The 27,961-nt window shown below is 43.0% G+C and overlaps 1 protein-coding gene across 1 annotated transcript; it reads left to right on the top strand.

The window, feature by feature from the left end:
- Window positions 1-1,527: 1,527 nt before the first annotated feature.
- Window positions 1,528-27,449, top strand: SAMD14 (sterile alpha motif domain containing 14; the record flags this gene model as incomplete). The annotated part of the gene is made up of 10 exons (XM_081345530.1): window positions 1,528-1,610; window positions 6,228-6,279; window positions 16,645-16,802; window positions 19,921-20,230; window positions 22,354-22,441; window positions 22,610-22,684; window positions 23,521-23,680; window positions 24,591-24,710; window positions 26,159-26,314; window positions 27,294-27,449. The coding sequence occupies exons 2-10, from the start codon at window positions 6,240-6,242 to the stop codon at window positions 27,447-27,449; spliced, it is 1,263 nt and encodes a 420-aa protein (XP_081201656.1). The 5' UTR covers window positions 1,528-1,610; window positions 6,228-6,239.
- Window positions 27,450-27,961: the final 512 nt, after the last annotated feature.

Here is a 27,961-nt window from a genome sequence, read left to right on the forward strand (position 1 = left end):
GTTATGGTAGTATTACCTAACTTAATTCCCTCCAGAATTAATTTTGAAATGTCTAGAATTCCTAATAGTTATGATGCCTGGAATTTTGGAGCATATAGTTCTCATAATTCTGGAAGCACCAAGTTGGAGAAGGCCATTGTAGAGACTGGGCCATGGATTTATTATGGGGTTGCTTTCCTGAGCTAGTGCATATCAACTGAATATCAAGAGGCTATCAAGCTAGTGGGTATCAACTATAATAGGGAGAAGAAACTATGACACTACAGATGTCCCTGAATTTCCAAAACATTGGCCATAAAAAGGTGAGGAATTTTGGGAGGTTTATTTTAGCAACAGACAGAGGGCCTCAAGTTCCCAGCACACATTTTGGAAATTATAAGTGATAATAGCTTGAGGACTTCATTAAATAGCAGCTCCAGGTCATTCATTAAATGTGAATTGGTAAAAAATATTCAGTAGAATGTTAGGAGAGAAGGCATATTTCAAATGTTTATCCTCTCCTTACAATTTGAACAACAGATCTGGAAATTCGTGCACACACTTGGCATTTATTCTCTACCTGCAACTACTGGGCATTTAACAGTATCTGAACATGGGAACTGGCTCTGAATGATGTGTTTATGCAGAGACTCTGTGATATTCAATATCTGATGACCATCCACAAGGGAAGATCGTCACATGGTGATGCAATCATCAAGTGATGAAAAGCACTGATGTAAACTAGCCTGAATCTGTTTATGATATATAAAAACAGTGGCGCTGAGATTCTGTGAAGAAGAAAATAAACTGATAAATCAAGCAAATCCTGCTTCTCTGCAAAAATCTCACATGACAAATAATTCTGCAGAACTTGAAAGCTGGCAAAAATTTCCATGCCACTTGTGTTTCTCCTATCAAGACTTTAGATTACGGGGACTGGGGGGGGGAACCTCTGGGATCGGTCAATAATTGCAGTTTTTGCAGCGTCCTTCTGCCAGTTATCCCTCCTCCTCCTCCTCCCCGCCCCCATCCATACCGATCTGTTTGCTCATTATCCTTTCCGGCTGCCTGGAGGAATGTCTGATACCATCAGATCAGACCCAGGCCTCCTGGGAAGTAGAGAAGGCAGGCAGGCAGGCTAGGCTGCCCTAGCCAAAAGCTTCAAGGATCTTAGAAAAGCAACACCGCGCTTATGTCTTTTTCCTGCTTCAGTCTCTCAGCTAAACTGCTTCCAGCTTTCAATTAAACTCCGCCTCCAATTCTCTGAGACCACCCATAGCCCCAGTTTAATTATTTCAGAGGTTATTTTATTTTATTTTATTTTATTGTTTCCCTTTTTGGTTTGGGTCTCCTCCCCCCCCCCCCGCCTTTTAAATCAGCACTGCAAAGCGTCAAGCTCCACCTCCAAAGAAAAAAAAAACCAGCCCGGATCTGGATGTTTCCGTCCTCTCTTGCTTTACTCTTCTTTTGCTTGATGGTTTTGATTTTGGATGCAGACGCTGCAGGAACACGATAACAAGCAGAAGCGGTGGAGGATTCAGAGAGATGATGGGAGAAGATGGAAAGACTTAGAAACTGCAGTGATGAGATCCTTAGATCTCTAGGTTTTTGAAGATGTCTTGGTGCCTCAGGTAAGCCACGCTTCTGTATCCCCCAACCTTTCCCTCTTGTGTTTATATGTTAGTTTCAGCGCTACAATAAATTTCCGACATTTTTGTAGCTGAGAAAGAGCCTGAAGATAAAGAAGGAGGACAATATCACCAATGAATTACATTTGGGCCTTTAGCTTCAAAAGTGATATTTCGTCCAGTCAACACTAAACTATTCCAATCTTCCTCAGGTTTTGATTTTCTTGTGTTGAAGCTGATCTGTTGCCTTGTGGTTTAGCTGTCGTCCCCTGTTAAAGGTTTCTTCTCACACCCCATGTTTCTTTCTGATCCCACCTGGAAAGGAGAGTTGCAGAGATTCCTAGAAGTCTGATAGGAAAAGAGAAGGAAACGGATCTCCTGGAGGAGATTTCAAAGCAAATCAACAAATGGATAAAAATCAAATAAATAAAAAAAACAAATGGATTAAAAAAGACCTCCGATGTCCTTTCCAGCTCTATTCTGATTGGTCGATCAGGGTTGACTTCTTATTATGAAGTAAAGGCAAGGCAAGGGACAAACCAGTACTTTGCTACATTTGAAAGTCCCCACCCTTTGCAGATTGGTGTGTTATAATTTGGCTTTCTATCAGTCATTCTTACTATAAAGTCTCCATCAATTTTAGTAACCCAGTTATATTTGTTATCTTGTGGAAAATAAACTTCTGTTGAAATGCAGATAATATTTTGAACACGAACGACTTATTTCCCTTTGGCACAGTCCCCAGTTTTCTTTCTCTGCTCAGCTTTATTGGACTTCTTCAACTGCAAGGGATGACTATATTAATCAGCAGGAAGCCGGCAAAAAAAAACGATCAACAGAGTACTTTCACACTACTTAATAAACTTGCTTAGTTTTGCACTGTTCACTAAATTAAATCCCCGGCTGTGCTTCCAAACCACAGGTTGGTGGGTGGAATTCCATCTCTTCTCTATTCTATTGCCTTTCACCAATCCAGGAAGAGATTTTAAACATCCAGTTAATTCTCCCCTTCTCCCCCACCCCCATGAATTGGGAAAGAGATGGTGCAGTGACTGCAGTGCTCATGTGGATTGGCGTGGGGGAGGGAACCTGGTTTGGAAGTCCAGAGTAGCTTTCTGACATTTGCTTCTTCCTCTCAATCTGCCCTGCAAGGATGTTGTGAACTCAGTAGCAGAAACGTTCCACAGAAGCTGAGCTGTTTCTTGGACAGCAGCTTGCACTCTTTTGCAAAGAAGACATGGATTAAGCTGATGGGTTCGATGCTATTGTACATGAGGGAGGGGAGAGGGAATGTACAGGTAGGCCTTGTCTGTGCTGCTGGCCTATGTATTTCTTTTCTGGCAAGCTTTCTATAAAGGATAGGTTTGTCTTCCATTTCCTTTTACCGAATTTTCTTCCTTTCCTCTCTTTATTTTGCTACAAATGTCCCCAAAGCATTTCCTTCCCTGTTTGTCTTTTCTTTTTGCTTCTCCCCCTCTCTAGTGATGCCAGATACCTGGGAGTTTTGAAAGCACAGAAGGCAGGAGAGTATCAGAAATGAAAACAACAACAACAACAACAGGCCGTCCTGTTTACAACTCATGCCTAAATGGACTTTGGTGGTGGATACATTTGGTAGCAAGAGTGTCTGGACGAAGCCCCAGTTATGTAGGAGATAACAACAAACCATTTCCAGAAACAGGGCAATATCCCATACACATTCACAGTTCTCTATAGCAGACATGTCAAACACAAGGCCCGGGGGCCAGATCCGGCCTGCGAAGTGGTTTCATGCGGCCCGCGAAGCCATCCTGGAAACAGTGAGGGAACGGCCCCCACTGCCTTGGCCCTGGCCCAGAGACCCTCCTTCTGCCAGAGACCCTCAGATCTGTCCCACTCCTGCCCAGGCCCCCATAGGCACCTTTAATGCCAACGATGTAGAGCTGACCATGCCCACCCAGTAGGCCATATGCACTCTAGCCACGCCCACCCAGTAGGCCACGCCCACCCTGGCCATACTCACCCGGCCCCTTGAGGGCAACCGCAATGCTGATGCGGCCCTCGATGAAATTGAGTTTGACACCCCTGCTCTATAGGGATATCCACTTGTCTGAATGACATACTAATGTTCCAAAGGAAAGCTGCTCTACACCATTTCTTTCTCTCTCTCACACACACAAAGACAAAATTTTACTGGCAGCTGCAATAAACATTAATACGATTATACAACAAGTACTTATAAGAGAGCACCTCTTACTCCATTTTGAGACAATCACAGAGATCTACAAATGATTCCTGTTTGCAAGGATGCACATGGGAATGCTTTCTAGGCTTCAGCCTTTTTCTTTCCTGGCTCTGACAAAGCTAGTAAGGCTTTTTGGATGTCCTTGATTCCTCTTGATGATATCCCTCTTTCCTCTGTTTATTTTTCATCTTCTTCCAACCCTAACGCACCTCCTGCCCTCTCTTTCCTGCCCAGGAGATTCCATCTCATTTCTCTAACAGGCAAGCCTAAGCAGTGGCTAACATGCAGCCCAGACATGTGGGATTCCCCCCCCCTCCTTTCTCCTCTATATTCCATTTGATCTCCAGCTTCCCCATCAGGCTAAGAAAATTCACAAAGCTTTTGTGTCAGAGAGACGGGTGGGGTTAGATATGGAAAATTGGCCAGCGGGGTAGCCTGGCTAATGTTAACAATTGTTTGATGGAGTGGAGAGGCCTATCAAGCCACAGTGTCATGCAAATATTAAATGCACGTACAGTACAGAATGAATTTCCACCCCCATACAAGAAAGGAATCAGTGAGCCTCACAGCTTTAAGATTGGTATGTTCCACCCTTCTTTATTAATATGTTCCAGTCCGATTTGCCTTCCTTTCCCCTCCACTCCCCAGTCTACAAAGAAGCAGCATATGGGGTGGGGGGGAGGGGAAACATGTGGGGGTGGGTGAAAAATTAAAGGTTGACGTGTTTAGATGCTTAAATCAAGGCATTTTCAAAATGGCTGGAGAGCTTTTTATTTTTGCATTGTTTAATTCTGCACTTGCTGGTTTTCCTTTGGCTTTTTACTTCACACTGCTGTTGCTTTTATCCTATCCAAATTACAAAGCTGATTTAGTAAGAATTTCTCATTGTTATTTACATTTTATGTTTTCAATAAGCCTTTATCCCACAAAGTTTCTATGAAACCTGTACTCAGGAATTATTTTCCATTGGTTTCTAAGTTTTGATACAGTGCTAGAGTTTGCAGGAAACTTTTAAAAAAAACTTTTAATGTTAATCTTTTCCCAGTCACTAAGGTTTTTTTTAGTGTTATACAGCTATGGCACTTTGTTATAAATAATGTAAGGACTTTTTTTACAATGGAAATGTAGGCTAGAAATATTGTAAAATAAGTAACTCTAGATTATTTGATAGCCTGTCCAAACTCTAATAAATAAAGCATATAATAGAGATTCTCCCTCTCTCTCTTTCACACACACACATATACATATTAATCCTTTAAAGAATTCCTAAGTATTCACATACTTATGTAATTGTTTACAAGAAAATTCAGTGGAAAACCACACTACTTGGACAGGTACCATTCTGTGCGCCTTTGGCATCTAGTCATGCCGGCCACATGACCACAGAGACGTCCTGACAAACGCTGGCTCTTCGGCTTTGAAACGGAGATGAGCACCGACCCCTAGAGTTGGAAACGACTAGCACGCATGTGCGGGGGAACCTTTACCTTTACCTTTATAATTGTTTACAAGAAAATTCAGTGGAAAACCACACTACCTGGACAGGTACCACCATCTGGGCAGGCAGAAATTGATGGTAGATTTCAGCAGGTATGCATAAAAAAGTGTATTTACAGCATTTAAACTATAGATTACCCTCCTTTGCTGTATTTGAAGTTTTTTTTAAAAAAAAAAACAGATTAAAGAAGAAAAAAACCCTATAAATAGAGAACAGCCTGTTGCAAGTGCCTGTCAATGATCAGCCTCTAGGCTGAAGCTTCCTGATGGGAAAACTATTGATTATTTGTTACAGTTATGTCTTTCTGTATCCTCTTTTTGGGGACATGTGAGGCCACCGTTCATCCCAGACATAGAGTGTTTACAGCCTCAAGGTCAGATACAGACCTATGGTTTTTTTCTAAAAATTTTGGCTAGAAATGGTACCCTTATCCTCATGCATAAACCACTTTGTAGGATTATTTTCAGTCTGTCCATTGGGGCCACAAACAAGTGAAATGAATCTAATGCAACCTTTATATTGAGGCCATCTCCTAATATAAAGCATCAACCAGAGCTGCTACCTAGTAAACCTTTTTTTAAAAAAAAATTGTAAAATTTCATTCAAAAATATAGGAGAAGTAATTGTTAGTATGGCATTACAAGAGTTGGCCTGTCATGTCAGATAAGCAGAATTGCTAATAGGCCTCCAGCTGCATTTTATGCCAACATTGATGCCTAAGAATGTATTTTTGGAGATGCATTTTGAAACAAAGCAGGATTTGATCTGTTTCCTGAATTGGGGTGGAGTTGCTAATTTTTTTTGCTTTATTTCTCCATATTCTGGAGTGCATTGAAAGACTCAGTTATGGTTTTTATGTACTCCCTCTTTCTCTCTGTGTGTGTTGATCCCTTTACAGATTGACTTCATCATGTCTTCCTCCAAGCTCCAAGATGCAGATGAAATATTTGGTAAGTACTGTATGCCTTTCCATCTTCATGCCATCTGTCTTCAATCCAGTGACTGCTTCCTTAGCAGAAATATATGAATCCTACTGAGATCCTTGTTGCAGACAATATTCTGATATCAAGGCTGGAAGGGCAAAAGAGATGCATGAAGTTACTCCAAACCCACATAATTTCCAACTTCCACTCCCAGATGTGCAGGAACATAGGTTTTCAGTGAGAGGGAACAAGTTGGGGCAAATGACATCTACGTGCAAATGCAGAGATTTGCATAATTGTTTCAGCTATCAGAATGTAGGCATGCCATGGAATCATTTGTACAATGATATCAGAGGGTGTGTGCTGTCCTTTCAAGCACCATTGCAATTTGCTGAAGATGGCACTGTTTACAAGTTGGTGTGGTGGGGAAACTCATAGCATATGATTTGCATAGAGATATTCTCACCATATATCCACTTCATAGAGTCATTTAAAGTTTATGCCAAATTCAGACTGGCAATGGTTTTTCTTGCAGCAGAAGTTTGTGAAGAAATCTGGGACCAGCAAGTTGATCGTTAAGTGAAACGATCACTAAGTGAAACCATGACTGGGTTTACAAACTTAATTTTGCTGTATAGATCTATGAAGGTCATAAATGCAAAAATTGGTCATAAAGCTACTTCTTCATCACCATTGTAAAACAAAGCAGTTGCTAAACAAGGATATCCTACATTTCGAGGAGGTTTGAGATGAACTGCATCTTTAAAGCAAAGTAGCACTTTTTCAGTGAGGTGGAATCGCTATGACACTTTCCTCTCATATAGCCTAATAGTATTATACCTAGCCCAGGGGTCTGCAACATTGAGAACTTTAAGACTTGTGGACTTTAGCTCCCAGAATTCCTCAGCCAGCATAGATTGCAGACCCCTGACCTAGTCCAATGTTGTCCAATTTGATTGGCAGAGGCTCAGCTTTGTGGGAGCCTTGCCAGAAGAGTTTCTGAAGACTGAATTTGGGCAAGATGTGGCTGATTTTTTGTTAGAATTCCACATCTCTGTTGTTTTTTTAGACCATGTTGCTTGATATGGCTTAGCTATAATATTTAGCATACATATGGCCCTTCCTATTTTTTCCACAACCACAACAATATGAGATGGGTTGGACTGAGAGAAATTGACTGGCTCAACCAGCTAGCTTCCATGCCTATGGAAGGACTAGAAATTATAGACTCCCAGTTCCTTGTTTACTATCTTAACCAGTACAACAAAATGGCTCTAATTTTTTGTGGCCCATTCTCCCAATAACCTTTGGGTCGGTATTCTCATAAAACAGCTCTCTTCCAAAATTCATGTGCTTCAATTCCTGACAGAATCATTGAACAACGGTGCACATTCAAAAATGTGCATAAGCATTCATTAGGCATTATAGAGCTATACAATTCTCATGATGTGGCCAATTATCTCCATGCTCAACTTAGGACATAGCTGGAAAGTAAAGAAACCAACCAGTACATTTTGATATTGTTGGTATGACCTTCTGTACTGCCTGCTGGGCATTTTCCATTTCTACTCTTTTCAATTCAGCAGGGTGGAGTTTGAGGGCAGAGGCAGAGAGATTGTGTTGGATTTTGGAGGGCACCTTTTAGTCTGTGACCCTGCCTGGAATTATAGCACCTAAAAACATAGATATGCAAGCCATTCAGAATTGGACTTAAGATGGGCAGCTGTACAAATAGTTTAAATATATATTCTCTCCTGGGTTGCAGGGGAGGTAACTTGCATATTTCCAAACAGGAATTTTTAATTAAAATTTCATAAACATTTTTTTGGAAACTCTCAAACCAGTGTAAACATTTTGGAGGACAAAACATAGCTCAGTTTAAACAACTAGAACTATTGCGGCTGGTAGAAGTTTTAAAAATATCTGTAATTAAAGTAACTAACAGGTTTTTGGTGAATTTCTGATAATTGGTTTAAAGGTCCTCTAATTTGGATCTGCTATTTTATAAATACATCTTGAACAAAATTAATATAATTTATGTTGAATTTAACAAGTTATAAAAACATTGTTCTATCTTGATTCAAATCTGCAGTTGGTCACTATTATTCAATTAGTAGTCATGTCTGTGAGGCTTTGGCATCATAACTGAAAGACTTGATGCCAAGGATTAAAGATGTGATTGCAATATTGAATTAAACAAAGAACAGAAGACAATCATTTCCAATCTTTGTAAAATAATCAGCTGCAACAATGCCATTAAATCAACTCCAAGGGCCTTATTTAATTTCAAATCTTCAATTATTTAACCTACTTTCATTTTGGAGAATGTTCATTAACACTGTGAATTTCTGGTAAAGGAATGATCTTAAGAATCTAAAATATAATCTAGTCTGTTTAGATCTCTGTATTAGGACATGTATAATTAAGCATAAAATGGTGCTGTGTTTTACTTCTTCAAAAAGTTCCTCCACCTCCATTTATATGCAACGTATTCATAGTTCTTCAGAGCTACAGGGATTGTGTTGAGCCTATATTTATTAAGGCTTGACAATAGCAGTTGAATTGCACATGGATGCAAACTGGCAAGTGTGGAAAGACAGACTGCCTGAGCAGAGTAACAGCACCTGTTCCCCTTCCTTCCTCCCTCTCCCTTCTTGGCCCTCCCACACCATCAGGATGACCCAGCAGCCAATCAAACCACAACTGTCAATCAAACCACAGTGTTTGGCAGGAGGCAAGAAGGAGGGAAGACAAGATAGGTGCCCCGAAGTACTGCCAGTACAGATCACACAAGGAAGAAGTAAATAAAAAGAGCCAAAAGAAAAAAAAGTTAAAGAACGAAAATGTCCCATTGAGAAAAAGCAACAGGAAAGAAGGGAGTGGCTGAAAAACCTGGAGAGAGAAACATTTATTTCATTCATTCAGACGGTCTGAAATAAAGGTTCTTCAGTCTGTTTCCTCAGATGGAGCAAAGATTCAGAAGAAGAGATGAATCAAGAAAAACAAACCAGGAATAAACAAAAAGAAAATATAAAGAAAAAGTAAAGACTTTAACAGAAATAGAAAGCAGCAAATGAAAAAGAGCTGATAGAAAATAGTTAAAATAAAAAACAGTTTGACTATTAATTTCTACAATAATTATAGGCATTTATAATTTACAATTTCCTTTTCCTTCTATTTTAAGCTTTTCTTTTGTAAAGTACATCCCTGCCCCACCACCATCTCCACTGAAAGAAAGTATAAAACTCAACCAACTGCCGAGTTTTCAGTGCTTTATAGCCATCGAGACCGTTCAATCTAGTTATTAGTTTGGTTGTTTTTTTTAAAAAAAATCCATGACAGAAACTAACTCTAGTTCCTATAACAGAAGTTTACTATAATACATTTCACAGGTTAAATATTTCCAAATGATCTTCAAGACCAGCTCAATGGAAAGTAAGCTAATGAAGTCCAACCACGAGGTGACAAAGGAATGAGAGATCTTTGCTAATACCTTCTGCTTCTGGAAAGGCTGCAATCAATGCACCAACTGAAGCTGGGTGAGGGTTGTCCTAGCCATGGCCTCCTCCTGTTCTTCCACATGAATCATAAATCTATCAGCACAGCTAGATTGCAAGTTTGCTCTGCCATGGGGAGTACAACTCCATTCAGAATCAAATCTGGACCTGTGTGGGAGTCAGCTGGCTTTAGAATCAGCGAGAACTCTGGCAGAGGTTGACCTGAGCTTGTTTCTCCCCACCACCACCCATTCAGACCTTAGTAACAAGACTTTCTTTGTATTTACTGTTCAGCTCAGGATGGAGATACTGTATATAACTGCCTGCCATGATACTTCAGTGCTTGTGGATTTTTACTTTAGCAACTTCATGTAAATGTTGAAATTTGAAGACTTTTGATGTTACGCAGTCTTTAATCTGGATTACATTTAACTCCACTAAAAATTATTTTGCTTACTTTCCATCTTTGTGTCCTATGAGATTTACACATTGTTTTGTCTATAGACTAATCAAAGAGAGCTAGTCTTCATAAGAATGCTTCTAGTTTTGACAGTGTGCTTCTGTTGTCACTACTATAACTTTGAGAAAGTGGACATGAGATCCTACACAACACCAAACAGTCCTTCCTTCATTATTAGCTTTTTACTTCCTTCATCATTACATTTTTATTTCTATTTCTTACCCACATGAAAGCTGTCTTAAAAATGGTGGATGTTAACATAATAATTTAATTAATGACACTCAGAATAAAGCTGAATTTTATTTAGCATGGTAAGCAAGTTCGGTTTACTCTTTCTGAGCCCATGTAACATATTCATACTCTGGCAAGAATACCACAATTTCACTCAGAATAAATCACACGAACCAAAATGAAGCTTGATTCTGCTTTTCTGCCTGCTTAGGCTATACCTCAGTTAATGCAAATGACTTACACCTGCAAGTTAAGAGGCTGGCTCTCACTACCCTTGCCATATTGATGGCCTGGGTATTTTTTTTTTTTTGGTGATGATAGATTCAGAAAATCCAGTTGCATTAAGAGGAAAATGGGGCAAGGAATTGACTCATATCATTTGGCAGGGGATGGAAAAATCTGTTCCTTGATTCTGTGTGAATGAGATATAGATATAAACAGATTTTCCATTCTCTGCAAAAGTAATGCTTACATTAAGTTTATTCAAACATACCATTCCCTGGGGTAGCAATATTTGAGAATTTTGCAATTTACATGGAATTCTCAGCATAGATTTAATTTTCTCACATCTGAAACTGATAGCGCAAGAATTCTCTGGCCAAGAATATTCATAGTCTAAATGTTAGTTTTCCAAAATTCAGCAGGTCCTATTTGTTTTTTATGCTCACTGCTGTTTGATATTTCATGCCCTTTAGTATTAAGGTTTCATATTTTTTATTCTGTGTGATAAATAGTAGCTAACTCAATACTCAAAAGATACCGGTACTCAGCTGTACATAGGACTATACAGTATATGTGGACACAGAGAAAAATCTCTGAGTGTGCACACAATTAATGTTATCTGAAATTAACCAGCTTACTTGATTCATTCAGTGCATGGAACGAAATAGTACCTAGGGAAAATGTTCTTGAAATGGTAGCTATATACAGCAAATGATGCAATTGTGTCTCTGCATGTGGGAGAGAATTTGAATACTTAAGAGCTCAGGCTGTGTGTGTGTGTGTGTGTGTGTGTGTGTGTATAAAAGAGGGGGAGAGAGATGTACAATGGTATTATTAATCTATGAATTGTACTGTATCCATGAATAGGAGCTACCCACAAATATGTGTGCAGTGTAACTCACCTGTCACTCTTCTTATCTGTTATAAAAACCACTTTGGGAGGATATGATGACTGATAACAGAGCAGCAGGAGCAAGATGCTTATTTCCTCAACAAAACGTTCAATAAGAAAGAATAAATGAAAGTATTTTTCTGAAATAATTAGGATGCAATTCATCACTTGCTTGCTTGTGAGTAGGCTCTGTTGAATCTTCTAGAAATAGAACAGAACAAAATAACAGAGTTGGAAGGGACCTTGGAGGTCATCTAATCCAACCCCCTGCTCAGGTAGGAAATCCTATTCCATTTCAGACGATTCTCTAGTCTCTTCTTAAAACTTCCAGTGATGGAGCATCCACAACTTCTGGAGACAAGTCGTTCTATCCAATATAGAATATGCATTTAGCACAAATGAATACTTGGGTGAGAAGATTGCATTGCCATCAATGTTTATCAAAATCAGTTGACATCCAGTTGATAGTGAAAGTCTATATTAGACAAGATTACTTACCGTATATACTTGAGTATAAGCCGAATTTTTCAGCCCACTTTTTGGGCTGAAAAATTCCACTTCGGCTTATACTCCAGTCAACAAAAAAACTTACCGAGGACTTGTGCGCGGCCGAGGCTTTGGTGCTTCCGGGATCGCCCGCACCTCTCCCAAGCCACCGCCGTCCGAGACCTGCCGAAGTTTGGGGAGGTTTGGGGAGGTGCGCGCGCACCTCCCCAAACTCCGCGCCTTGCCTGCCTGCTTCTTTCCGCAGCGGAAAGAAGCAGGCAGGCAGGGCGCGGAGGAACGGAGACTTGCCGACGTTTGGGGAGGTTTGGGCGCCTCCCCAAACCTCGGCAGGTCTCCGTTCCTCCGCGCAGACCTGCCGACGTTTGGGGAGGTTTGGGCGCCTCCCCAAACCTCCCCAAACCTCGGCAGGTCTCCGTTCCTCCTGCCGACCTTTGGGGAGGTTTGGGCGCCTCCCCAAACCTCCCCAAACCTCGGCAGGTCTCCGTTCCTCCTGCCGACCTTTGGGGAGGTTTGGGCGCCTCCCCAAACCTCGGCAGGTCTCCGTTCCTCCTGCCGACCTTTGGGGAGGTTTGGGCGCCTCCCCAAACCTCCCCAGGTCTCCGTTCCTCCTGCCGACCTTTGGGGAGGTTTGGGCGCCTCCCCAAACCTCAGCAGGTCTCCGTTCCTCCTGCCGACCTTTGGGGAGGTTTGGGCGCCTCCCCAAACCTCCCCAAACCTCGGCAGGTCTCCGTTCCTCCTGCCGACCTTTGGGGAGGTTTGGGCGCCTCCCCAAACCTCCCCAAACCTCGGCAGGTCTCCGTTCCTCCTGCCGACCTTTGGGGAGGTTTGGGCGCCTCCCCAAACCTCGGCAGGTCTCCGTTCCTCCTGCCGACCTTTGGGGAGGTTTGGGCGCCTCCCCAAACCTCCCCAGGTCTCCGTTCCTCCTGCCGACCTTTGGGGAGGTTTGGGCGCCTCCCCAAACCTCGGCAGGTCTCCGTTCCTCCTGCCGACCTTTGGGGAGGTTTGGGCGCCTCCCCAAACCTCCCCAAACCTCGGCAGGTCTCCGTTCCTCCTGCCGACCTTTGGGGAGGTTTGGGCGCCTCCCCAAACCTCGGCAGGTCTCCGTTCCTCCGCGCAGACCTGCCGACCTTTGGGGAGGTTTGGGCGCCTCCCCAAACCTCCCCAAACCTCGGCAGGTCTCCGTTCTTCCTGCCGACCTTTGGGGAGGTTTGGGCGCCTCCCCAAACCTCCCCAAACGTCGGCAGGTCTGCGCGGAGGAACGGAGACCTGCCGAGGTTTGGGGAGGTTTGGGGAGGCGCCCAAACCTCCCCAAACAGGAACGGAGACCTGCCGAGGTTTGGGGAGGTTTGGGGAGGCGCCCAAACCTCCCCAAAGGTCGGCAGGTCTGCGCGGAGGAACGGAGACCTGCCGAGGTTTGGGGAGGCGCCCAAACCTCCCCAAACAGGAACGGAGACCTGCCGAGGTTTGGGGACGTTTGGGGAGGCGCCCAAACCTCCCCAAAGGTCAGCAGGTCTGCGCGGAGGAACGGAGACCTGCCGAGGTTTGGGGAGGTTTGGGGAGGCGCCCAAACCTCCCCAAACAGGAACGGAGACCTGCCGAGGTTTGGGGACGTTTGGGGAGGCGCCCAAACCTCCCCAAACGTCGGCAGGTCTGCGCGGAGGAACGGAGACCTGCCGAGGTTTGGGGAGGTTTGGGGAGGCGCCCAAACCTCCCCAAACAGGAACGGAGACCTGCCGAGGTTTGGGGACGTTTGGGGAGGCGCCCAAACCTCCCCAAAGGTCGGCAGGTCTGCGCGGAGGAACGGAGACCTGCCGAGGTTTGGGGAGGTTTGGGGAGGCGCCCAAACCTCCCCAAACAGGAACGGAGACCTGCCGAGGTTTGGGGACGTTTGGGGAGGCGCCCATACCTCCCCAAAGGTCGGCAGGTCTGCGCGGAGGAACGGAGACCTGCCGAGGTTTGGGGAGGTTTGGGGAGGCGCCCAAACCTCCCCAAACAGGAACGGAGACCTGCCGAGGTTTGGGGAGGTTTGGGGAGGCGCCCAAACCTCCCCAAACGTCGGCAGGTCTGCGCGGAGGAACGGAGACCTGCCGAGGTTTGGGGAGGTTTGGGGAGGCGCCCAAACCTCCCCAAACGTCGGCAGGTCTGCGCGGAGGAACGGAGACCTGCCAAGGTTTGGGGAGGTTTGGGGAGGCGCCCAAACCTCCCCAAACAGGAACGGAGACCTGCCGAGGTTTGGGGACGTTTGGGGAGGCGCCCAAACCTCCCCAAAGGTCGGCAGGTCTGCGCGGAGGAACGGAGACCTGCCGAGGTTTGGGGAGGTTTGGGGAGGCGCCCAAACCTCCCCAAACAGGAACGGAGACCTGCCGAGGTTTGGGGAGGTTTGGGGAGGCGCCCAAACCTCCCCAAACGTCGGCAGGTCTGCGCGGAGGAACGGAGACCTGCCGAGGTTTGGGGAGGTTTGGGGAGGCGCCCAAACCTCCCCAAACAGGAACGGAGACCTGCCGAGGTTTGGGGACGTTTGGGGAGGCGCCCAAACCTCCCCAAAGGTCGGCAGGTCTGCGCGGAGGAACGGAGACCTGCCGAGGTTTGGGGAGGCGCCCAAACCTCCCCAAAGGTCGGCAGGAGGAACGGAGACCTGCCGAGGTTTGGGGAGGCGCCCAAACCTCCCCAAAGGTCGGCAGGAGGAACGGAGACCTGCCGAGGTTTGGGGAGGTTTGGGGAGGCGCCCAAACCTCCCCAAAGGTCGGCAGGAGGAACGGAGACCTGCCGAGGTTTGGGGAGGCGCCCAAACCTCCCCAAAGGTCGGCAGGAGGAACGGAGACCTGCCGAGGTTTGGGGAGGCGCCCAAACCTCCCCAAAGGTCGGCAGGAGGAACGGAGACCTGCCGAGGTTTGGGGAGGTTTGGGGAGGCGCCCAAACCTCCCCAAAGGTCGGCAGGAGGAACGGAGACCTGCCGAGGTTTGGGGAGGCGCCCAAACCTCCCCAAAGGTCGGCAGGTCTGCGCGGAGGAATGGAGACCTGCAGAGGTTTGGGGAGGCGCCCAAACCTCCCCAAAGGTCGGCAGGAGGAACGGAGACCTGCCGACGTTTGGGGAGGTTTGGGGAGGCGCCCAAACCTCCCCAAAGGTCGGCAGGAGGAACGGAGACCTGCCGACGAGCCGCGGCCACACAGGGTATTCCTGTGTATTCAGGCTTGCAAAATGGCGGATCGAGCCTCTGCTGGCGGCAGAGGCTTGCAGAACGGCGGATCGGCTTATACTCGAGTCAATAACTTTTTCCAGTTTTTGGGGGTGAAATTGGGGGTCTCGGCTTATACTCGAGTCGGCTTATACTCAAGTATATACGGTATACAGCAATACCTATAGGATAGCATTTCAAAGGTGACTTTCTCAAAATTAGTAAATGTGGCATGTTGTGCATCAGTTCATTTAATTTCTCAAAAGAAGTACATTTTGAGATAAAATAGGTCTTGATTGTTCACCTTCCATCTCTTTGGAATTAAAATGTAATGTCTATGTAGCTATATAACATACTTACCTGTTCAGATTTTGTAGAATTGTACATCTTGGCAGCTCCAGCTTGTGTGGGCAATGGAAAAGAATGCTGGGACATATAATTTAGCAATATTTGAAGGATTATAGGTCTTCCACCTCTGATCTTCCTCTTCTATTTTGAAAACAGTGTATATTGAGATAATTCCCATATGACTGGAATAGTGGGACAAAGCAGGCTGAAAGTTGTGATACATTTAATTAGCACATCTGATCTCAGATTCTACATTTTTGATTCAGGTGTAATCCTATCAATTCTGTGTCCATCTGGTGTCTTTTAATTCAGAAAGTTAACTTTTGTAGGGAAAATCCAACCTACACTCTAAGGCAGAGACTGATCTTTGGCCTGGAAAACATCATATATGTATCCTCATTCTAGCATAACCATTTCCATGAGGACAGAGTAAGAGATGCAGCTAAAGTCAAGTGCACCATATAGTGAATCTAATACACAACAGCTTGTCATCTGGATGTGACCTTGTGTGCAAGAAATCACTATAGGTGGATGAGCATATGCTTGATGGAGAGCAAGTACCGGTAGGAAGTGTGGAGAAAATTGTCTTGTTGATGCCATTGCTCAATGGTCAAGAATCTCCATGGAGACAGGGTCTGTAATAATCCATCAATCCCATAAGAAGCCTGTTTAGTATAATTTGCCATCTCCAGCTTCCCATCGTATATTTATAAAAGAGGATGCTGAATGTCAGTGTGTTCCTCTCTTCTCTGAACACTCTTTCTGTATCTTCCCTCCCTTTTAACCCCTTCATTCCATTGCCGTCTTCTTTGCGCCTCTCCTGGCGGGGGGGGCGATTCATTTGAACTGCCTCCTCCCTTTCCTTCTCTTGGCTGCATTTTCCCTGAACGCTGTCTTGTACACTTGCTCCTTGTCTCTGTGCTGTTCTTACTTCTCTCTGCCTTTTCTTTATGATCCCTCCATTTCTCCCATTCTCTCCAACACTCTTTTTTGCCTGCCCTCTCTTTCTGGTCCCTGCCCCATTCTGCTCCCCTTCCCGTTTCTCTCTTTCACTCCCAGATTTTAATGATGTGATTCCAGAGACCCAGAGGCTGGACAGTAGCTTACAGAAGGCCCGTGCCCAACTTTCAGCCAAGGGCAGGAGACAACGCCCCTCTCGGTCCCGCTTGAGAGACAGTGTCAGCTCAGCAGAAGGTGATGATATCTTGGACAAGAAGGTTGGTGCCCAGATGCTATTCACTTATATTGCTCAAGAACTATTGGTGCAGCCATTTATCATATTTTATGCATTTTACACTAACAACATGGTTGTTTTGACTTCAGCTTAGCATGTTGAACTAATAATAAAACAAATACAGTGTACTCTTGATGTACCATTTAAAAGAGAAAAGGAATCAGATATTTTAAAACTACTGTTTTATTATTATTATCTTTTTATTCTTTATAAAAACAAAAATGTGTTCAAAAATGATTATGAATGAACATATAATTACTGAAAATATACAGTTATTATTCAGTATAAATATTAGTAATAGCAATAGCATTTAGACATGTATGAACGAACAAACGAATGAATGAATGAACCTTTATTGTCAAAGTACAACCATGTATACATTGAGATTGGCTGAGCCTCCCTTCGTTGCCCCCCCCAACTCACAGGGCAACAAATCCACCATCTTATTACACCATGTGAGCTAATTGCACACAACACACCGGCCTCGCAAGTCAATCATACATAAAGTTATTTCCCGTTCAAGAGCCTGACAGCCCATGGATTGAAGCTGCTACAGCTGGCTATACTCTTGTATCTCCTACCCGATGGTAGGAGAGTAAAGAGGTACTGACCAGGGTGTGAGTTGTCCCTGAGAACTTTCCTCACTCTTCCAAGGCAGGGAACCAGTTCACAATGCTTTACAGCCCTCTCTAAGCAGTTTACAGAGTCAGCATGTTGCCCCCAACCATCTGGGTCCTCATTTTACCAACCTCAGAAGGATGCAAGGCTGAGTCAACTATGAGCCGGTGAGACTCGAACTGCCAAACTGCTGGCAGCCGGGAGTCTTCAGAATTAGCCTGCAGTACTACATTCTAACTACTGTGCCAGCGCGGCTAAAAAGAGTGTATTAAATGAATTTATGATTTAAAGAAGTGCAAAGTATTGAATTTAATGGCAAAATCTCCACTGTATTCTCGTTTTAAAATGTTTTTAATAAGAAGAAAGGTCTGCTGTTTTTGCAAGGATGTCACGGTATGTATCCCAATTTTGAAATTGTTGTGGCTCACTATGGACACAACTGGATCGATAGCTAATTTTAGGATAATCTGTGTACATTTACATCAAAGCTACTAGATGTGCTGAGTAGGAAAACCCCATGATCACTTTCTAGCTTCAACATCTTGAGCTGAATTAGAGCAGAGAGATCATCTGGAGGAGCTATTATTTCACAGGTTTCATGGCTTTTAAAACAAGTTCCCAAACAGAACCTTTGTGTTCTGCAATCAGTTTCTCTACAGCTGATGGCCATATTCAAAAGGGAAAGGTTTTTCAATTTATTTAATATTTTTATATGGTTGACGGGGAAATGGTTTTAATTTACAGATAATGAGCAATCAAGAAATGAAACAAGTTTCAAACATTAAGATACAACAGGCTTTAAAAGCCATATCACTATTTTAGCTGCCATTATTTGGTCCAGTGGTTAAAACGCCAAGCTAAAAAAAGGAGACTATGAATTCTAGTCCCATCTTAATCAAGAAAACTGGCTGGGTGATTTTGGGCCAGTCACTTTCTCTCAGCTCAACTCACCTCACAGTACGGGAAAAATAGGAGAAGGAGGATCAGATATGTATGTTGCCTTGAGTTAATTATAAAAATAAAGACTGGTTAAATAAAATAAATTTACATTTTACCCGGGGTTTTCTTATATTTACCATCTACCATAGAATAAAGAAACTATTGCATACACATACACAAATATATGCATGCATTTGTGCACACATAATTTATTTTGAACATCGGTTCACACACATACACACACACAGGGAGAGAGAGAGAGAGAGAGAGAGAGAGAGAGAGAGAGAGAGAGAGAGAGAGAGAAGGATGGCGCAGGGGTGTCAAACTGCCAGCCCGCGGGCCAGATGCTTCATGCTGAAACCGCACCCACACCATTGCCAGCAATGGCAAAAAAAGTCGCAATATGTCGCGACATGTCATGTGACATTGCAAGTTTCATACCCCTGGCCTAAAGAAACCAATGCTGGGAGGGGGGAATATAGATCTGCTGCTCCTCCCACCTGTCTTCCCAAGCATTTTTCCTGGATGCTCCCTTCTTAGAAAAAACAATACCACTATTCACTATCCAGTTGGCTAGCCCTCTATCCAATAGTCTTTTTACTGGAAGAGCTTCCAAACAATGCCATATGAGACAGTCATGGTGGCTAGCTTTATAGCTGCTACAGCGATCATTTTGAGGTCCCCTTCCTGTCATTTCCAAAAGTGATATCCTAGGTTGGAGTGACATTCTACTCTGAAGAAGTGCCTGTTTTAGGAGCAATGAGGCAACTATTTTGGGCAGCTCATGGTGCCTTAATCACAGTTTATAGCTTTAAGTAACTGTTTCCTTTGCTTAATCAAAGGGTTAGCTCAGAAGTAAATTTTGCTATATTCAGTAGGGATTGCACTCAGGATATAGATAGGCTTTTAAAAAAACCTTCATTCATTCATTTTATATACTTCTCTTTCAATATCCATCTGAACATTATCCAGAATGCCTAGTACTTAGAGCATGCTGGCTTTTGTTCAAGAAAATAGAGTGCTGTACTCTCTGCCAAAAACAATGAGTTAGATGATGATAAGACAATAATGATCAATATATAAAGAGAAAAAGAAAGGAAAGAATAGCAGTGATGGAAAGTAAGGATTGGCCCAGTTGGATTTTGACTACAATTGCCAGCTGGTTAAGAACATAATGATCATCTAATTTAGTTGAACAAATAATCCATTGGGTTATGACAATGTCCTATGTGACCATTTCTTTTGCCACATGGGAAGCTATGTTATTAAAATATATCACCAGTTGCCAATTCTGCCAACAGCTGAAATGGATGTATTCAGACTATGTTCCCAGGATACCCAGAGACCTGAGAATTCTCAGAAGACACACTGAAAGTGCATAGTTTGGGAGAAGTTAATATGTTAGAAATGTATTTCTGAAATAAACCATGTTTCTTTCTATGCCTTTCTGAAGGGCACCCTCTCCCCTGGGTGTGCCTGGATGAGATTTGTTGGGATGTCTCTGAGATGAACCCATGCAACCTGATCTCCGCTTTCCTCTCCAGGTGGGCGAAGGCTGTGGAAGCCCAATCTATCACCTGAGATCCCCTCTTCATGACTCCCTCCATGCCTCATCATCTCTCCCTGGTTCCTCAGTCTTCACTCGCACCATTGAGTTTTCCTTTGATGCCTCAACAGTACAGAGGTCCCTGGAACAGGAAGAGGTTTCCTCCTCTCCTCTCATCCGTTACCGACCCCTGACCAACACCCCCTCCCAGGAGGGCTTAGGGAGCACGCCCACCAGCTCTTCGCCCAGGTCCTGTCCCAGCTCAGACAGCTCACCCATCTATGCACGAAGAGAGAGGCACAGTGAAGGTAACACCTGGCTTAAAACATTTGAAATTGGGGAAGGATGAAAGAAGAGCTAGCAATGCTATAACTGTGAAAAGCAAATTCAGCTCCACTCAGACCAATTGGTTGCAAAGGATATTTGGGGTTTTGAGTTTAAACTGCTCTGGTTCTTGCCTGGATGTGAAAGAGAAGCAGGTATTGAAATGTCCTCCTTAGTACTGTTATTAGAAGATAACAGTTCTCTCCTTTCCATATAGTTACTCAGCTTACCTGATAATGTTAAGAGGGTCCCAGTCATCTGTCTCTAGTACCCAAAAACACTTGAGTAAGCTCTTCACCAATTAAAATGTTAACTTTTTTTAAACAATAAAAGTATTTGGAATTCCTCTCTCCAAGTGGAAGAAAATGCATATACATGCTGGATCCCTTGTGGTTATAATTACAGTTCTATCATATTATGAAATAGGGCAGGGGTAGGCAACCTTGGTTCTTTTATGACTTGTGGACTTCAACTCCCAGAATTCCTGAGCCAGCATGGCTGGCTCAGGAATTCTGTGAGATGAAGTCCACAAGTCATAAAAGAGCCAAGGTTGCCTACCCCTGAAATAGGGCGTAGCTAGGCTATTTTCAGTCTGTATTCAGGTGCACCTGTCCCGAAATCTTTTCCCAAGATGCTGAAGGGCCTTTCTTGTTGGTGTCAAGGAAACTATATCTTACATTTTGATTGATTATTGGTTTATTTGTTAACATTATCTTCTGGATTTAATTGCATGTTTTGACATGAAATTGCTGGCTGCTGATGCTTTATTATGGCTGTACAAAAATATATTTAGTAAATGAAACAACTAACACATGGACATTTTGTATTTTAATTGTGGCCTCAGATCCTGTGGGGAGCAACATATCTCGCCCTATGGGAGATTTTAGGGGCAAAGTAATTGCCTTAAGCTTTGTATGTTCTTTTCACAAGAGCAAAATCTTCTCCAAATTAAAAAGAAAAAGGAACAAATATATATGTGAACATACCCATTCTGCCATTGTCAAGATTTTATTGGCTAGGCAATCTGAGACTCTTGGATTTGCCCCCCTATGATTTTTCTTAGAATGCCACATTTAACTCTTTAAAGCTTCCCTTCCAACTCCTTCCCACAATTTTATTTTACTGCTCCCCTCTCATAGAAACTTGGGTTTGTTTTCAGTTATAACTTTCATTATATTATTTATTTATTCTAGTTATATAATGTTCTCTAACAAGGATGAGGATGGTATAAAATCAGTCAATGAGCTAATCAATCAGTCATCGCTTATCTTGATTGGCTCCAATGGGATGTGCCCAGGGCTTTTTTTTCTCATTGAACGCTCAGAACGGAGTTCCGGCACCTTTTTTGGATAGAACCTTGTAGGGTAGGCAAGGTGGGTTGTATGACATGTGTGAGTTCCGGCACCTTTTTCTTTTACAAAAAAAGCACTGGATGTGCCAATTACAGAATGTCCAGCTATGAATGGCAGTTTCACAGGTAGAGAAGAGGAAAAAAGTGTTTTCTCAATGGTCTTCTGAGGAACTGTATCTTTCATTAGCTCTGAAGCTGGATATGCATATTGTGTAATGTCATAAAAAAGACTTTAGCTAACAGTTTCAAGTGAACACAGTCATTCTTCAAAGTAAAACACAGATGATGTTTTAGCACAATTGTGGCTTATTCAATAAATTATGAGTATACAAACTGTCTTGACACACTGTGTAAACCCAATCTGAATCATGTGTGTGTGTGTGTGTGTATTTTTTGCTATGCTTAAGTGTTATGCAGCAATGATTTCTTTAACATTTGCAAGACTAGAACAAGCACTTAATTCAAATTCACTTCAATAGATCCTATTAAATCTTCATATAGGCAAGATAGATTTATGCCTGAACATCTCATGGGACTTATTTCTGAAATGTAAATTCATTCAGAACTTAGGCTCAGAACCCTTTTTAACCAGATCCAGAGCAGCAATAAGATGTACCTCCAAGCACATTCAAAAGAACCCTTTCTTAAATAGAATCTCTTGGAATAAAAGGCAGACTTTGAATGGCAGGTAGCTCAGTTGTACATTAGGTTGCTCATTTCTGAAATAGGCCACTGACTCCCTTGCCTCTTTTCCAGATGACAGCAGGGATACTAGTCCTCCAGAACTGGAAAGCCCCACAATTAGGCTTGACAAGAAAACACGCCGGAAGTTTCTGGATTTGGGGTGAGTCCTAGAGATTGGGCTTAGTAAGAAAAACAATGTACAGTATATGGCCCAATTTATTTTCTTGGAGTTTTCCATATGGTAATTTCTGCTCCTATCACTGTGAGGTATCAGGGGTTTACACAAATATTTCTGTATGCTTGTAATTGTGTTGCTTCTCTCTTGCAGGGTCACCCTCAGGAGAGCATCTTCTGGGAAAAGCAGAAAAGAGAAGGGAGGCAACCGTCTCTCTGTTGGTAATAGGTAAATGGTTAGGATTTCCCAAAGCTCTTCTCAGTTACATTCTTGTAGAGCCCTGAAAATAATCTGGAAGACCCAAACCCCTATCAAGGAACAATGCAGACAGCTCCCAAAATGGTATTCTTTAAGAGTACAGCTGTGTTTCTTTGTTCAACCACCTAGGAGAGCAGTTTCCACATCTAGAATTTCCCCCCTGGAATTTGTACATAAAAGACTGTAGAACAATTGATGACTGTGGATAGGCCTGTACTTTATTTGGAGCCTAACAGTTATACAGTCTTCTCCAATGACAAAATTAGTACCAGGTTTGTTAATATGAGGGTGATGGGCTTCCTTCTACTAATCTCAAAATCTTGACAAAGGCATCATTTTGCCACTTTTGAAACCAGCTCTGTTCATTTCTCAACATGGCTTAGCTGGCACACAATAAGGGATGTACAAAATTTACCATTCTAGGAACAGAACATTCCAGATTGTCTTCCAAACCATAGAAATTCTGGAGGTGTGCTGGTTGTTTTTCAGAAGAAAATCTTCTGAGAAGAAAAAAAAAAGATTGTGATTCAGTCCCCACATATTTTTTTTTAGAAAGATGACTCATCAGATTTACTTCTCAAAAAGCAACAGACTCCAGAACAATTGGATCAATATGATCTGGAAGAAACATGGAACATTCTGGCATTCTCCAGAACATTCAATCGCTGGAACGGTACATTTTGCACATTCCAGCTCACAACTTCACTCAAGGAATGATGCATGTAAAATTCAACTCTCAGGGAAAAAAAAAAGGAATAGAAAACTTACTGAGGCCCTTTTCCTTGTTACCTGTCTGACTTATGCAGGGAGTTGATGGAGGGTTCCAGCCGTTCCTTGGGATCGCCCTTCATGCCTTTTTCCTGGTTTACAGACAGCGGGAAAGGCTCAGCCTCTTCAGGCAGCACAGCTTCTCCTACCTCTTCCCCCAAGAACGAGGCCTTCAGCTGCAAGAAATCTGCCTCCCAGGTTTCAAAACCATGTATTGGCGGGGAGAGCTGGAACCTCATAGGGACTATCTGCCAGACTAGGCTAAAATGGGGTTGGATAAGTCCAGCATGTTGTGGGAACCAAAACATTGCCTTAGCATATTGTGCGAATCAGGGCTTCATATTAAGCCATGAGACATTTTATTTCTTGGGGCACATCATGTCATATGAACACAGCAGCTGTGTTTTATTTATCTTATGGGGATCCTGCCCTTAGAGCTCATGCAATGAGGCTGTTCAATAACAGTACTGAATGGGAACAGGGAATGAAGAAGTGGATTTTTTATTTAAAATGTTTCGAAACCATCACTTTTTAAGAGAAAAGCAATTAGATGAGACAGCTCTCTGCTTTTGGCTTATGGGAAGTTTTTTTTTACATTAAAAAAATGAAAGGTGGACTTGGATAATTCCCCAGAAGTACAGGTAGTCCTTGACTTATGACCATAATTCAGCTCTGTTGCTAAATGAAATATGAAGTGAATTTTGCCAGCTTTTTATGTCCTTTCTTCTACAGTTGTTAAGTTAGTAACATGGTTGTTAAAAGAGAATCTGGTTTCCCTACTGATTTTGCTTGTAAGAAGGTTGCAAAAGCCTTGGGACAATACAACTGTTCTAAATATGAACCAGTTGTCAGGCATCCGAATCTTGATCATATATAACTACGGGGATGCTGCAATGGTCGTAAGTGTGAAAAATGGTCACATGTCATTTTTTCAATGCTGTTGTAATTTTGAACAGTCACTAAATGAACTGTTGCAAGTCAAGGACTACCTGTGCAAAATGTCAAGAGGTATGTTTGCTTTTCTTAGCAATTTTGTCATCCGCACCCTCTGTGCTTAAGGAGGTAGATACTGCTCTCAGCTTCTCTAATTCTGCTTTTTTTTTGCCAGGAATCCACCCTAAGTGATGACTCCACCCCTCCCAGCAGCAGTCCTAAGACCTTGAGCATGGCTCTGCCAGAGACCAAGTGTTCCTATCCATACCATACACTGTCACAATCATCTGATGAGGTCAGTCCCCTAGTTTTCAAACTCTGCAGAATAATGCTGCAATTCCTCTTTTGCCTGTTCAACCTTCATGCTTCATGCAGACTAGACATTTATTTTTATAGTGCGTTGCTTTTGAGCACTGGATTCATCCCACCACAAGTCAGCCATTCAAGTTGCTATCTCCATTGAAACAAATGAATAAGCATTAATATACTAGTATGTTTAATATCACTTGGGTTATTAGAAACTACATGATTTAATTGCATGTCATTTCCAGCATAAAATGGTAATAAAAACTGAATAATGAGAAGCAGAATTTATGGGAATTGGGCCATAGCCTGTGGTTATTCTCTGCATTCCACAGGGAGAGTTATCCAACTGATGTAATTAGTGTGATTATAACCTGTATGATGTTAAAAAAACGCAGAGACCTTATCTCTTTGCAATCATTCAGTGATGAAGGATGTACGCTGCATATAATAATGTTGTGATGTTCTGCTGCAACCAAGTGAGGAGCAAATACAGGGACATTACACAAATAATCTAACCTTTAGCAATGTACTTGAAGTTGTATGATTAGAAAAAAAAACCTGGATAATTGCAAAGAGTGATCTTTCTTTTGTAATTGTAGAGTAAAAGATAACTTTGTAATTCAGCTTATATTTTCTGCAAAGGAAATCAGAAGCTGCTTGTTTAGATTTCCTTTTGTTCTTTCTTTCTGCACTTTTATCTTTATTTCTTTTTCTTTTCTCTATTTTCTGCCTTTACTTTTCAATAGTTTGCATTTGTTTTTATTGATTAAAACTTTCAATAAAAATGATAAAATGAAAGGAAAAATGTATTTGAAGCTTGTACAGAACCCCATTCATCATGTCATGCATGCAAAAAAAAACATGAAAGAAAGGCATAATTGTGGGTACACAAATACCTTTTTGCATGTGTTGGGGTTTGGGGTTTTATTGATTCTGGATATGTGAAACTGTTGATAGTGAGGGTTATCTAAAGCATAGAATATTGATACATTACTGAAGAAGAATAAATATCAGTAGCCATTATTACATTATCGACAACAAAGATAGCATAATTTCTACCACATTCTTCCATTAAAACATCTTGAAGTTGTGTAGATGGAGGCTTCCCTAGAAGGTTTTGATTGACAAGTGATGAACCACATGTCATGATAAAACATGTCAAGTATGCAGGGGAGAGATTTCTATCAAGATGTTGTAGGACATCATTTTGACATAATTGTAGTTTGCTGTGGATGCCTGTGATTATAGAGAAAGCAAATAAGCATTTTTCCAACAATTTTAAAAGGAGTTAAACTTTATGAAAAGTGCCCCCTCAAAATGGGTGACTAGCTATGGTGCCAGGAAGTTTAGACTTTGCATATGAAGCACAAGAATTACTGACAACATCAGATTCCACCTTCTTTCTCCTTCTTCCCCAACAAACAATCTTCCCTGAAGTTTCTGGATGAGCCTCTGAGTACAGCTTCAATGTGGAGCAGCCAGAAAGTGGGGCAGTGGCTGGAGAGTTTGAACCTGGAACAGTACATGGCAGAATTTGCTGCTCAAGATGTGGATGGACAACAGTTGCTGCTCCTTGATGGAGCCAAGCTGAAGGTAAGGGAGAAGATGATTCTCTGAAAATGGGTTTTTGAAAGATAGATAGATCCGTTTATGGAGATTGCAGATAAAATGCTGTTTGAAAAAAAAAGAGGCCCTCTAGTTCAGTGGTGGTGAACCTATGGCACGTGTGCCAGAAGCAGCACGCTTCTGGCACATGTGGGCATGGGTACCATCGCCCCAGCCCTGCCTCCCCCCACAGCCCCCTCCTCACCAGCAGCCCCCCCAGAGGAAAGTTGCCCCTGGGCGCAGCCCGCGAAGAGCAGCACAGCCAAGGACATGGCAGCCAGGCAGCAGGGCCAAGAGTCCGCCCTCGTGCCCCGTCGCGTGCAGTTGATGCTGCAGGGCACGGGCGGAGGGCCTGGCTGCCATGGCACTGCAGGGCCACCTGGGCAATCTGTGGCGGGCCATGGAGGTGGTAGGTGGCCCTGTGGGCGGGTGGGGCGGGGGCAGACCAGGGGCAGGGACGGAGTGGGCAGGGCGGGGGGGGCGTTTTTTGGGCACCTGGTGTCTAAAAGGTTCACCATCACTGCTCTAGTCCATATTTTTGGTTCTACAAGTATAAACTTAGCACTGATAGAACAAGTTGTGCTTTAGTAGAAAATGTTCAATATTTATGTAAGCACAGGTCTTAAATACAGGCACTTTTATTAGCAAGTGTTTCAAACATTTTTCTCTAAATGGATTCCAAGTTGACAAACTTTTAGAAAAAGATCTGGATTATGTAAACATCCAAGTCATATTTGAAATGCAAGGAATCACAGGAAGACAGCATTATTTACCAGATCAGATTCTTTATCCATCTAGCCTAGGATTGTCAATTTCAGATGCAGTCTACAAATCAATCCTTTTGCTGCTGAAGTATGGATTGTTTGTTGATTAGAAACCGCAGTAATTCAAGGGACCACAAGAATATGCACTGGGTTTCCTCTGCATGACTTGATTTTACAGCTATATCCTTCCTCCATCTCCACAGGCACTTGGTGTCGGCAACTCTCATGATCGGTCTCTTTTAAAAAGAAAGCTGAAGGAGCTGAATGCAGCTGTCGAGAAAGAGAAGAAAGCCCAGGAAAAGATGGAGAAGCAGAAAGAAAAACAGAAAAAGAAAGAACAGGAACAGAAGAAGAGTTAAGCAAAGAAAAGGGGGGGAATTACCATTTCCCAACATAGGCTTAGACCCATTTTCCCCTATTCCTATGGGACATCTCTGGAATGAAGGGGATGGACATCAGCATCCAGGAAAAGGTAGAGCAAGATGCAAGCATGGTCCTACCAAAGGTTATGGGTTTGGGTGGGACATTGGGCGAAGCTGAACTTGCTCTGAGACTAGATAATGGTGACACCAGCAGTAGGAGCTTGGCACACCACCACTAATGTTGGATTGGCCACAAGGGACAGAAAAGACAAAGCTGATGCAAATAGTATCTCCTCTACTATGCCAGGACAATCCAACTGCACTTTCAGGGGATCAGCAAGACTCCCTCTGCCACTGGTGCAACGTGGAGGTGGGTGATGATGCCACCTCCCCAGCCCCTGCTCTGTGTAATACCTTCAGATGATATGGCTATATCTCTATATTTCCCTATTGATCTTACTCCTCTAGACAAAATTGCTCACCTCCAAGGCTTTGATGGGTTCACATTC

Source organism: Vipera berus (genome assembly GCF_964194415.1).
Source record: "Vipera berus genome assembly, chromosome: Z".
NCBI lineage: Eukaryota > Metazoa > Chordata > Lepidosauria > Squamata > Viperidae > Vipera > Vipera berus.